At 38.1% G+C, this 14,021-nt stretch overlaps 1 protein-coding gene across 1 annotated transcript; it reads left to right on the forward strand.

Annotated features, from left to right (window-relative positions):
• The first annotated feature begins 4,977 nt into the window (after positions 1 to 4,977).
• On the forward strand, positions 4,978 to 6,246 carry LOC127804126 (FCS-Like Zinc finger 7-like). Its single transcript, XM_052340872.1, has 2 exons — positions 4,978 to 5,411; positions 5,892 to 6,246. Exons 1-2 carry the CDS (start codon positions 5,086 to 5,088, stop codon positions 6,043 to 6,045), a joined length of 480 nt encoding a protein of 159 aa, XP_052196832.1. The 5' UTR covers positions 4,978 to 5,085; the 3' UTR covers positions 6,046 to 6,246.
• Positions 6,247 to 14,021: the final 7,775 nt, after the last annotated feature.

Genomic DNA, 14,021 nt, shown 5'->3' on the forward strand with positions numbered 1-14,021 from the left:
AACAAGGTCTAAACTAGGCACAATACCAGTATATTGTAAAGCATGTTTAACCACATTATATTCATCTGGCAGAGAATTTAAAAGGATCATAGCCTCACTGGTATCACCAAGGGCTTGATCAGTTCCTCTTAACAATAAACTAAGTTTGGTAAACTCGTATATGTTTTCATCCATAGATTTAGAAACATTCATCTTAAAGTTAAATAGCATATCCTTTAAATAAACTAAATTTGGAGCAGACAAGACAGAGTATAATGATTCAAGTTTATTCCACAGTTCAAGAGGGGTATTCATGCCATCTACTTTACGTATTACACTAACAACAAGATGCAAAAAAATAAGATTGAATGCTTCTTCCCTTACCTCAGCAGCTCTTGTGAGCTGTTCTGCTATCCATTTCTCTTCGTTGGATTCGAGTGCAATGAGCACTTTATGATGAGAGAGCAGAACTCTCATCTTTTTCTTCCAACTATCGAAATTGCTTTTACCATCGAATGTACTGATTTCAAATTGGGTTGATGTCATCTTTGCCTTGCACGAAGGTACCCTAGAAACCCTAGACATTGACCAAACTCACTCAGCAAAAATAATAGACCGACGAGAGACTTACAATAAACCCTAGGAATCCAAGAAAGACGACATCACACCAGTAAACCCTAACTGAGACAAACCTCAGTTGAAGGTACTGCGAGTATAAAGGCTCTGATACCACTGTTGGGAAGAGCCGAAAGCTTAACCCTAATCAACCCTTATAAACTCAAATAAGAAACGACCAATTTCTTACACAAATGAACAGACAGAATCATACACAAAGCATAAAACAAATTAATGATATCAACACAAAAGATTTACCGTGGTTCACCCGTTAAAGAGGGCTACGTCCACGTTAAGCTCCGACAAAGGGAGTTCGCTGCACTATAGGGATAAAAAATTACAGCTACTGATTACAAACCAAAAACAACTCTCATCTCACTGTACAAAAATAATCCCTCAGAAATTTAACTCCGCCCGATAACCACAATCTAAGGTTAGAGGCTTACAACTTAGAGAACAGAACAAAATAGATCATCTATACAGAGAGAATGAGAACAAGGGAATAATCAGAACAAACCCTAGATGCAGCGGATAATCGGAGGCCATCTCGTCCATCATCCTGAGGAGACTGTAGCTGATATAAAAGAGACTCAAGCAATGGAGATTGAGTCGTATAAAGCAGAGAGCAGAGCATTGACGATAGGGAGAGAGGCAGGTTAAAAGACAAAGAGAAGCACGCAAATTGAAATGGCAAAAGCGGTTGCCGTTTTGACCCTCCACCTAGGGCCCAAAACGCTGTCGTTTTGGGTAGCCATCGGGGTTGCCAAAAGGCCTTCCTTCCCTTGCCAAAAAATGCTATCGTTTGAAGCTTCACCCAAAATAACAGTTTACAACATTTAAGATGTAATTTAGGACACAGAAATGCTTGATATAATTTACAACACAAGAATACTTCTTTGAGAGGTGCTATTTAATATTAAATTTCGATTCACCAGCTGAGGAGTATTATAATTTAATAACTATTTTTTTTTCCTATCATATGATTGTTGTGATTTAATTTAACCATTGATAGTATGCATTTACTTGCATTCGTACTCATAGCTCAAATTCATGATGATTAGCCCCCATGTAATCAAATGACCACACCACACAAAATTTCAGGTTTATTTCTGGTCAAACATAAACTTGAAATTTTTCTAAGGTAAGGGACCAAATAGAACATATTTTGAAAATGTCTTCATTTTGAAAAACTAACTCCCGGTATTTTGATAACTAGCATTCATTGTTGTAAAAATGATTTTTAATGAATTTTTCAAGAAACAGAAACTATGTATTTTGATGGGGGTAAAATTACAAATTCGTGAATTTATACTAAAACCAAAATTATATCTTTTTATTTTTATAGATTTTAATTTTTTTGATATTTTTATTGAATCCAAATGGGGGTACTTTCTTATTTACATTTATATATTAAAGTAAATAAAAGGTAAAATATAAATTAAGGAAAATGAAAACATTTACTTAAGTTAAGGAAAGGTGAATAGATAGGATGTGAGCAGGTAGCTCCCATTCAAAGGCTTATGGGATGAGCTTGGGAATAGCTCGAGGTCTTGAGTTTGCAGCTTACAGAGAGAGCTCGGGGAGAGCTCGCGTAAAGGACAAGCAAACGAGATCAAGGTCATGAGGTGAACATGAGTTCGCTGAACGAGCTCGCAATCAAGGGGTTGGGTAAGAGCTTGCTGGACAAGCTCGAGGTCATCAGCTTGAGAAACGAACTAGCGAGAAAGAGCTTGCGATTGAGCTTATGGTCAGAGAGCATATAGGTATGAGCTCGCGGTAAAGAGTTGGAATGAGCTAGTGGAAAGAATTGGAACGAGCTCGCTAAAACATCAATGAAGCTGAACGTGTATATATATGTATATATAACTGGGTTTACCGAACAAAACAAAACAGGGGCATTCGAACGATTGTTTAAGCATGAGTGTATGGTGGATTAGCTAGGCAGGGCATGCTCTAATAAGTTTTACAAATCTCTGAGGGGTATCAGCTCGTTACGTATGTTGTATATATGTATTTATAAGTGGGTCTCATATATGGGTGAACAGTATATATATATATATTTCTAGTTCAGCTTTTGTTGTTTGATGCGAGACCTCCTAATACCTCAATGAAATCATTCGAATGAGTGGAAGATGACTTAGCATTTTACATTCCGACATAGCACACACAACTATAAGAGGCATTTGGAACAGCGAGCTCATTCAGATGTGATATACACACAGATATATATATATATACATACATTTAACACTGCTTCTTTGGATGCAGAACGAGCAGAGGTTCTGATCCTCACCTAGCTATATAAAATGCCATTCACGAAGAAAACTTGGGGTGAAAACAAGCCCCATTTTGAGACTGCAAGGAGACCCACAAGAGATACAGAACAAAAGGTTGAACACAGTGAACTAAAGAGAACACAGCGAGCTAAAATGAACACAGGAAACCAACATGTACACATCAATCCTTTCAGCAGAAGAAGATATATAAAAGAACTTGCACTGCAAATCAAAAGGAAGTACAAGAAAAACTTGCAGAACAATAAAAGAGATAGTAGAAAATCCAAGAGAGTGAAATACAGGGCATATAAGCGAGCTTGCACTAAAAATACAGAGGAAGTGTAAGAAGAACTTGCCTGATGACTTCGCTATACAGAAAAATCCTCCATTCCTGAAGCTACTATCAACCCAGATGAAAATACCAGTAACCAAGAGGGAAAAGGAGAGATAAGAAGAAGAAGAAGGATGAAAGAGTTGCAAAAAGGGAAAGACAGACACACAACAATTAAAGGTCATTGATGCAGCTGAAGCATGAAGAGGGAAATGCACAGTCTGCACCTGCAACTTGGTCGAAATAACCTGATTGCCCTTCACCTTTACAATGGTCAAATGGAAGACCAATGGCACTATTGATATTTGACGGCCAATTTAATTTATTATTATTTTCTCTCAAAATTTCAAATCTCATTTCTCAATTAGGCTCAGCTCATACCGTGGGCCATTCCATAGCCCAACCCACTAACCCAAATAAATTGTCATAATCCAAACCTATTCATGATATAATTAAAACTCTAAACACATTTCAATGGCCCAATTTATTTGGACTTTCCCCACATTTTTGGGATCCCATTTGAATAGGCTACAAAATTCTTATTTCTACTTACTCTTTATTTTAATAAGTAAAAGAAAAATATTTGCAACCCTCAATTAATTAAAGTAAAATTTTTTTAATCCAAAATAAAATATCAAAAATGCTTAGGCCCTCTAACGAATCGTTACAATGATCTCCCCAAAGATGAGGCTGGTGAGCTAGGAGGGTTAACAATAGGTGGAAAAATGGAACCTAAAAAAGAAGTAATATATATGGGCCTAACACGCAAGCCAAGGTGTCCAAATTAAATATATGGGCCTTAAAGCTATACCGAAGAAAATATAACCCAAGACCTCCATGTCCACAGCAGAATTAGCTAGCAATCCAATCCAAGAGGAAATCAAAAGCATCAAACTTCGATATCGACCATCATTTCAGCTTCCGACTACGGGCGTCTAAGATTATAGAAAAAGACCAGCCAGCACTTGACGTGGCATGCCCAAATATGAATTATTAACAAAGTATCTATCGGTTTTTTCTTAAATTTATGAATCGTATCACTCACATAAGAGTAGCTACGCAAACTAAAACTATTCTCCTCTGATGTGGAGAGGCTTCTCCCATTGACAATGCGAACTCCAGTCAAGAGACGGCGAAAGACTTGTTAGTATCTCACGAAAGAACCTTCCTCCAAGTGGAGGCTACTGACAGGGAACTTTAAGTACATATCGTATGTACAAAACGTAATGTAGGAGCATTAAAGTATATTAATAAAATGATTCATCATCATAAAAGAGATCTCTTTAATAAATTATTTTGCAAATATAAAACATACCTGTCAATGTCATTTTATAATGTGTGACTGGCGTAGCCGGTGAGGCCGCCTCAACCGTGAGATCGGAATTTTCTTCCCGTGATTTTATATTTGCTTGTTTCACACGACCAAGTACCAACTCAACTTCCCCAGAAAATCCAAAAAAAAAAAAAAAGCTTTCCCGGAGACCTTGGAGAAAAGTAGCAACAGCCCGCTGGATCTGTACTGTAGATCCCCCGCATGTGGGGCCCAGCCCGCTCTCGCCCGTTGGTGTCACAATCACTGTAAAGAGGGCCAACACTTTCTTTGTTCATCATCATCGCCCACTAGCCCCAGTATGAACAATCCCGATAAAAAAAAATGACGAAATAATTTAAAAGACTGGAAGGTGATCACTGACGTGGCCTTCCAATAAGCGTTGATCGAATCAGGGAATCAACGTCCCTGATTCAATCTCCCCCCTATACTTCCCCATTTATCTTCCTTCTCTCCCCGCCTTCTGTTTCCACTCCCACTCACCACAGTCTCGGAGACTCTCTCCATTTATTTTGCATATATATACACAAGCAGTTTCTGCTTCTGTCTGTAAGATGCTGTTGGGTAAGCGAGCGAGGGGTCCGATGAGGAGGACAACAAGCATGACGGGGATCAACATGGAAGCATCGGGGCCGTCCGATCCTCCGGAGAACCACCTGGCGATGAACGGTTCTGACGCCGGAGATGCGGATGCTTCCATGAGTGTGGTAGTGGGTGGGCTTGATCACGGCCGCCTGATGGCGATGGTGTCTCCTAGGTACCAGCGGCCATCGCCCGCCGGCGGCGATTCTGGTTTTGCTATGGAGACGGCTCCCTTTTTGCTCAGGTGTGGACTGTGTGGACGCCGTCTCGCACCTAGCCGTGACATCTACATGTATAGGTACCCCCCCCCCCTCTCTCTCTCTCTATATATATATATAAATAGATAGATAGATAGATAGATAGATAGATACACACGCATATATACGTGTTGACGGTTCATGTAAAAGATTGAACTTTCTTGAATTTGATTCATAGATTTGTGTTCAAAGACAGATACATATATCCATATATATATATATATTGTACATATATGCCTTCCAAAGAAAAGAACAGAATAGTTTCTTTGAAAAATTTTACATAAAAAATTCTTGTTTCTTTGGTAATTAGTAATTATATATAAATTATTTTTATGTTATTATTGATAAATCATTTAATAAGCACATAATATATATTTGTTCATGTATTCGTGTACATGATTGATCTCTAATATTAATTACTGGTAGATTATGTAAATTCAATAAGTTTCCAAACAGGAATTAAGAATATATATCCGCATTAACAAATAGATCATAATTAATGAATTTATATATTTTTGCAGGGGGGATACGGCATTTTGCAGTCAAGAATGCAGAGAGCAGCAGATGAAGAATGACGAGAGGCAAGAGAAATGCTCCATGGCAGCTTCCAAGAAAGATAATGAAAACCACCGCTACCGCAGCTCCGCCGCCGCCGCGGCGACTTCAGAAGCTTGAAACTTGGCTTTTGGCTGTTGTGATTGTCTGGCTTTAACTTAATTACTTGGGGGAGCTGCTTGCAGTATGTTAGCTTGAGAAACATATACATATATGTAGATGGGGCGTCAACAGCGCCACCAATTACCACTTTAATTAATGGTGATGAATGATCAGATATATGTTGATGAAAGATAATTAAAGATATGTGTATTGACGGAATCTCCATGAACATGTGTTGACAAAGCTACGGTGACGAGATTGCCGTGCAGTCTCATAGTTTTGAATTGTGGTAGTAATACCAGCTAGGAAGAAGATGCATTGGATCAAGAGGAGTAATTTGTGCCAACTGCCAAGCAAAGACCAAGGATGGATGGGGTTTAGGTGCCTTCATGATTTTATCAGGGCTTTGTTAGAGAAGTAAGGGTTGCAATTAACACGGAATCCAGAGACTCTTAGAACCCTAATTTTGAAAGGTATGTAGATATTTTCACTTTCCCAAATCCCCTTTCTTGAGGATAATTCCGGGACATAACCTTTCTCCCATTCGATAAGTATTTGGCTTGCTTGCCATGTTAATTATTCAAATGGGTCTCTGGGGGAAAATTTGAAATGGTTTGATGATGACGACTAATAGTAACGATAACTGGCTTCGTAGGCCTTATTCCTTTCGTCCATTTACACAAGTTGCTTCATTGTTACTAATGCAGAACCCGAACTATGAAGTTCAAGTTCCATCACTAGAGTTCACTGCCCCCAAACCCATCCATATTTAGAAGAGAGTGAAAGACAGGGAGGGGGAAATGTGCTGTCAACACCCTCACCATCGTCGATGTTGGAAAATGAAAAAAGGGAGAGAAACGATTAGTCTAAATTTATATAATTCTGTAATTATATAAATTTAGTTTTTTTGTAAAATATTTATGTTTATATTATACATATATTTTTAGAAAATACTTATATACATTCAAATGTTTACAACATATATTTTTAGAAAATATATTTTTATAAATTTACTTCCTCTAATTAGAAAATTTGTTTGGAGAGAAAAAGAAGCAAGAAGAGACTGCACAGAGTTTAAAAAAGAAGGAAAAATAATTATTTTATTTTATTTTTTAATAAAATAGAAGATCACTATCATTTTAAAATTATTAGTAGGAGGGTTTGGGTAGAAGACTCTTTTAAATTGTATCCTCATTTCTGTCCTATAAATTTATTGTAAAAATAGTTAAAAGATTTATATTTTAAATAATTTCATAATAATGTGTGGGCTACTTCTTAAATTTTAACAGTTAACAATTCACATCATTGTGAGAACATGAAGTAATATATTATTTGGGTTATATCTAATCCACCATATTTTAGTTTTTATTTTAAAGAAAATAGCATATGATTGTTAATGGATCAATAAAAAACCAACTTAGTAAATACCGACCAAACACCAACTTATCTTGAAATTTATCACTTAACAAATAATTATTTTTTTATTATTTGTATTCAATTTAGCAACTTTATTTATTTATTTTTGTTTAGCAATGGTTTCCTTATCATCACTATATTAAAATTTTAACTTATTTAGATATTTAATTAATTTTTAATTGTTATTTATCTTAGCAATGGTTTATAAACTGTCACTGTATTTTATTTTCTATTTTTTATGTTTAGCAGACGTTTTGAAAATGTTAAATTTAGACTGTATTTTTTGATTCAGCGACAATTTTAAAACCGTCACTAAATAACCAAGACTATTCATTGATCATATTTGTTTTTTCTAGTACCCGAAACAAATATCTTAAAATCATGATAACCTTTTTAACTTGTATTGTTTACAACACAATATTTCAACCTGATGAATTTTCAAATCACATATACAAGCATTTATTAAATATTCAATCAATCATGGATTAAAAATTCAAGTTAAGCTTACATTATCAAAAGAGGTCTTTGAATCTCCAAGTCAAAAATGATAAATTAAAAGCATGTTTTCATGTCCAAATTTTTCAAATAACAAATGGCGTAGTTTATTGGTCATGACCACCATGCACTAGAAGAGCATCTGGGAATTGCTGAGAAATCTCCACTCTGTGATTCAACATAATAATATATGAAGTGTACATTAAACCTAATTAGAGATACATCTTAAGACTATTTATGAAGACACACAACTAATAATCACATGGAGGAATCAAAATCTGGTGGTGCATTCCCCATAAAGTTTCAAAAAATGTACGGCACGGCTCGATGCAAAGTTTCAAAGTTTGCTTCTATTTTCACCTTTTGATTACTTGAGTCCAATTGTTCTTCTATAGTTTGACCCTTTTGATTACTTAGTCCAATTATGCCTCCGAACATGGCATCTTCTTCTTTATTGCTCTGCAATTCTGTCTACACTTGTTGATAGTCAAAAACAGATGCACTAGCACTGTTGGAAGATAGAAACATTCCACCGAATCTAAATTAAAGTGGTCCTAAAAACTTGATAATGGCTGTCATCTTGTGAGACCAAGACTTACTAGAAGGGGTATCTTAATTAGCTCTCAATCTCAAATGTTTTATCCCATATATATGCATGCAATAAAAAATCAAAGTTAAGTACTCAAAAGACACCATTTAGACAAAAGTTTGTTTATGCAATTATAGTAATAAAAACAAAAATGCATTTTATGGGATACAAACAATATTTACACTTATGATGATTCCAGCTTTTTCATTCACAAAAGATCCATCCATCTTCTCATGTGTTGCAATGTACAACGAATCCCTACTCATGGGGTGACCAATCTCAATTTATTGTAATCTAAAACAATTTCACATTAATGTCACTTGATATTAGAAAAAACAAAACCATATTTTAGATTAATGTTTACAATATAACATCTCATGTTTTTTTTTTAATCAAACTCTTCAACCCTCTAGTGTATGAAATTGTTAGTTTAGATCGATCTTCTAACATTCTTTTTGGCACATCTCCTACACATGCAACATGAACAAAATTATTACTTTGAACCATAATATTTTAACTTAAAGTTATTATTAACATTATCGTAGTCTTGCCTCTCTCACAATAATCAATAAAACTCGCCCAATTAGGGGCGCATCCATGATATTTAAGTAGTGGGGATAAACAACGATGACAAAAAATATAAAACTTAAAATTATACAATAATTATTCATATTGATAAAAAAAATATTATAATGTAACGTTAGAGAACATGAGAAAGAAAGAGGATATTTAGGATGAATTAAAATTATAAGTAAAATTACCATAATAACCTAATTCTTCAAATTTTTTTGAACAAAAAGATTAGTTGGGTGGCAAAAATGTAAATTCAAAATAAATATAATAAATTTAAAAAAAATGTCTGGGCACGGGGCCCCATAGTCACAAGAAATGTCTGATAGGTGCTTTGCCATGTTAGCTTCTCAATCAATAGTGGGATCATAACACTCATGATATATACAACCTGCACCTATAATCTTTCTATTTCTTCCAAGATTTCTCAAAATGAAGTTATTCATATGTCTCTCAATAACATTAAATTTTTCTTACCAAAAAAAATAATATTAGTTATAACAATATATTCATAAAATGCATTAAAACAAACCATATTAATTTTATAACATGATTTTGTTTGTATACACATCATCTTTATATGTTTTTGGAGTTTATGCCACTTTTCATAACTAATCGAAAATAACACAAAATCACATGTCAATTCCCCTGAAATTCCTTCAAAGAGGCTAGCTATACATCCCCTATTAATTGGAGGGATCCATTGATTCTAGCATTACACATTTACCATGTGGAAGCAACCAAACATCCCTAACCTTCACCTTCTCTTGTTTTATAACCACATGCTCATCTATTAATCATAAGACATATACCCAATTTGATCATTAAAGAACGTAGATACTAAGTACAATTTATTTAAATATTATACACGTACCTATCACATTAACAATAGTCCAGTACTGGCGTGGTATAGATGATAATCTTTTAGATGCTGGAGGTTGTGGTGTAGTCTAGGTGGATGCTACTGGAGCCTAAGTAGATGTGTTGAGTCCTGTGTAAGATGATGAGGGTTGTGATGGAGTCTGGAAGGATGGTGGAAGATGTGTTAGGGCCTGGGCAGATAGTGGAGGTTGAGGCAAAGCCTAAGAGGATTTTGGAGATTGTGGTGTCTCGTGTGGTGGAAGTGGATCCATCTCCACTCATGCATGCTGAAATACTTTCGTCTTGCTATGACTACACTTTTTATAAATATTTATGTAAACAGAAAATCATTTTCCTTTCCATGCACATAATATGAACACGTAAATATTAAAAAAAAAAAAATTAACACCTTGGGATAGTATAAGTGGTCCTCTGCGCGAAATTCAGGTGCTAGGTGTCAAGATTGCATGTTCAAATCTTGGACAATGCGATTGCATATTAGTTAAGAGGGGGCTCCCCCCCACCCCCAAGAGAGTCTCTCGGGGGTATTCTCATGCCCCCGAGAAACCTCTCTCGGGGGTACCTCACACCCCCGAGGGAGGTCACTCGGGGGTGCCTAATGTGCGCCCTGTGCACGCGCTCGTGTGCCTGCACCCATGCACCATCGCGCCAATAACTTCGTAAGACTTGGTCAAAATCACCTCCGATATACTTGCCGAGAAAAATGGGTCACACGACACATGGATGCATTTTCCATCGCTATAAATAGGGAGTATTTTCCCTCATTCGGTATGCAACCTCTCACTCTCGTACTTACTTTTTGTCTTCAAGCATTTCACTTCTACAAGGGACTAACTTAAGCATTGGAGGGTCCACGCGGGGATTCTCACCCGCGCCTCTAATCGATTTTCTTTCCAGCAGGTCATCCATCGCTCCGATGCTTAAGTTAGTCCCTCGTAGAAGTGAAATGCTTGAAGACAAAAAGTAAGTACGAGAGTGAGAGGTTGCATACCGAATGAGGGAAAATACCCCCTATTTATAGCGATGGAAAGGGCATCCATGTGTCGTGTGACCCATTTTTCTCGACGGGTATATCGGAGGTGGTTTTGACCAAGTCTTGCGAAGTTATTGGCGCAAGGGTGCATGGGTGCAAGCACACAAGCGCGTGCAAAGGGCGCACATTAGGCACCCCCGAGTGACCTCCCTTGAGGGTGTAAGGTACCCCCGAGAGACTCTCTCGGGGGTGGGGTCTTAATTTCTTTAGCCACGCTGCCGCGTGGCAGCGTGGCAAAGGGGGAAGAGTCCCTCTTCCTTGGCCACGTTGCCGCGTGGCAGCATGGGGGAGGGGGAAACGGCCTTAAACCGCTTCCATACGGCCATTGTGGCAGCCCCCAGGCATAACAATTGCTCCTTGCTCTTTCTGTCGGGTCCCTCGGGAGGAAGAGCATTTTGCCTGCAACACTGCCCTATTTTTAAGAGGTCATTTTTTCTTCTTTATTTTGTAGCAATCTTCTCATTCATGTCTTTCATAGCTGTCTTTGGCATTCTGCTCCCTGTGTGCCCTTAAAAAAGAAGGCTCGAGGTTCTCATTTAGCCATTATTTCAACAATTCTTCTATGTTATTTGTGGCTCTGGCATTTTCATATTTCAACTCCTCATAAGCGCGATGGCTTCAAGTAGATGTGGCAGAGTCTTCGAATGATGTGCTGAAGCTCCTGCCCTTGCAATTGTGGTCCATGCATTCAGTTCTTCATCTTCTAGGAGTATAAACACAATTTCTTCACACGTTCCCAGCTCTTGAGGTGACGGGGGCTCAGAAAGATCTTCAAATCAAGTCAAGAATGACCATATCATTACTGGCTCGTATATGTATCTACATGTTGCCGAGAGATGAATTGGCATATTGGGAATTTTCTCCAAATCCAAAGGTGTTCGTGATGATTGTCACTCCATTTTCTAGTTTGTCGGATTACTTGCAAAATGATGAATATGACATCTCTTCTTGTAGGGAAATAGTTATTGTACCATTCGGACGCCAGGCGAAGTAGTGTAAGTCATTTGCGGGGCCGTTGGAATTATGCTCCCTCAATGTATCGTAGGATAACGGTTTCATGTCTTCTCGTTGTCAAGCTGCTTGCGAGGCAACGGGATGTTCTTGCCTCCTTATCGTCAGGTTGTGAACGGGGCAATGAGCCTTTTTGTTACAATGGCGCAGCTCTCTAGCTTCAGGTGTACATGCTCGCTGGTATTGTGAGCGCAGTGTCTAAGTTTGCAATATTTTATTTTTGCGGTTCGGCATAATGCCTACGTTCGCAATTAGAAAGAATGTACATCTTTTATTTTCGCGGTTCGGTGTAGCGCCTACGTCCGCAATTAGTTTTTGTATTTTCTTGTTACCGGGGTATGAGTAGGGCAACAGACTTGTTGTTTTCACCTTGTGGTTGGACTGTTAGCAAGACAACAGGTCTTTCTGTGTTTACCTCAATGTCGAGCTAGTAGTAAGGTAATGGGCCTTAGGTCACCAGGAGAAGCGGTGTAGGTCACTCACGGGGCAACAAATATTATGGCTCATTTATATCGGACTTTTTGCAGGATAGTAATTTTATTTTCACCCCATTGTTAGGCTATGTGCGGGACAATGTCTTATTTTCCCCCTTATTGTCAGACTACGCGCGGGACAATAGGTTTGTTATCTCTCTCATTGCCGAGCGATAAGCAGGGCAACGGGCTTTTAGCTTTCACTTCGTTACCGGGCTATGCGCGGGGCAATGAGCTTTTCATTTTCACCTCCTTGCCGAGCTGTGAGTAGGGTAACGAGTTTTTAGTTTTCTCCCTGTTGCCGGGCTATGCACAGGACAATGAACCTTTAGCTTTCACCTCGTTGCCGGGCTATGAGCGACAACGTCTTATTTTTCCCCTATTGTCGGACTACGCGTGGGACAATGGGCTTGTTATCTCCCTCGTTGCCGAGCTATAAGCAGAGCAACAGGTTTTTAACTTTCTCTCAATTGCCGGGCCATGCGCGAGGCAACGGGTCTTCGTTTGAAAGGAACCTTGATGGAATCTGGTGGTTAATAGTGGATGCCATAATGATAATTTATTCGCAAAAGTGAGTACAGGCATTTTGATGTGGTTTAGTCAAATGTGCCTACGTCCACAATACCATTTTAAACTCACATTATTATGATTCAAATAAAGGGAATAATACAACTTAATCTTGCATAGTTTGCTTGGCAATCAATAAAGTCACTTCACTCTGTTTCCCTTTTGTAGATGCAACATAGCACGTGCGGGCCTTCCGTTGATCCCCTCGGACTTGTCCCACTCCTTGGGGTGTAAGAAATCTCATCAACAAATAGCAGGAAGAGACTACGGCTCTTATGTCGTTGAGCAAGGGACGACCAAAAATTAGATTGTATACAGTTGATGAGGCTTTAACCACCATAAAGCAGGCCTGACGTGTTGTTCTCTGAGGATCAGAACCCAACGTGATTGGCAACTGAATTGAACCAGCCACCAAGACAGGCTCCCCGGTGAAACTATATAAAGGGGAACAGATATTTTTCAATCGATCTTGTGAAATGTGCATTTGCTCGAAGCAATTCCAATAAATGAGGTTAATTGAGATACCGTTGTCTACTAAAATTCTCTCAATTGGGTACTTTGCAATGACAGCTGAGATTACCATCGGGTCATCATGTGGAATGATTATATCTCCTCTGTCGACAAGTGCGAACATAATGGGCTCTTCATTTTCTCTAACCTCCATTACCGAATTAACCTGGTAGGCCAAACGGGCATAGGCTTTTCAGGAAGATGAGCTATCACCAGCCAAGGTTTTGTCGTCCGAAATGACATGTATAACCTGATGTGTTGGTTCACTATCTAGAGGGAGATTTTGTCTATAGTCGCTTCCTCTCTCTTGCTGTCTTAGATTATGTATTTCTTGTGTTTCAGGCCTCTCTTCCCTTCTTTGTGGCTCCCTATTGTTTTCCTCTTCTTCTCGTACATATCTTTGTAAGTGCCCTTCCCGAATAAGCATCTCAATTTGATTTTTCAACTC

Source organism: Diospyros lotus, chromosome 6, assembly GCF_014633365.1.
Source record: "Diospyros lotus cultivar Yz01 chromosome 6, ASM1463336v1, whole genome shotgun sequence".
Classification (NCBI taxonomy): domain Eukaryota; kingdom Viridiplantae; phylum Streptophyta; class Magnoliopsida; order Ericales; family Ebenaceae; genus Diospyros; species Diospyros lotus.

Bases quoted from the DNA above. Each gene is read 5' to 3' on its own strand.
- LOC127804126 (XM_052340872.1), top strand. From the start codon at position 5,086: ATGCTGTTGGGTAAGCGAGCGAGGGGTCCGATGAGGAGGACAACAAGC. The intron at 5,412-5,891 runs GTACCCCCCCCC...ATATTTTTGCAG, and splicing joins CGTGACATCTACATGTATAG to GGGGGATACGGCATTTTGCA.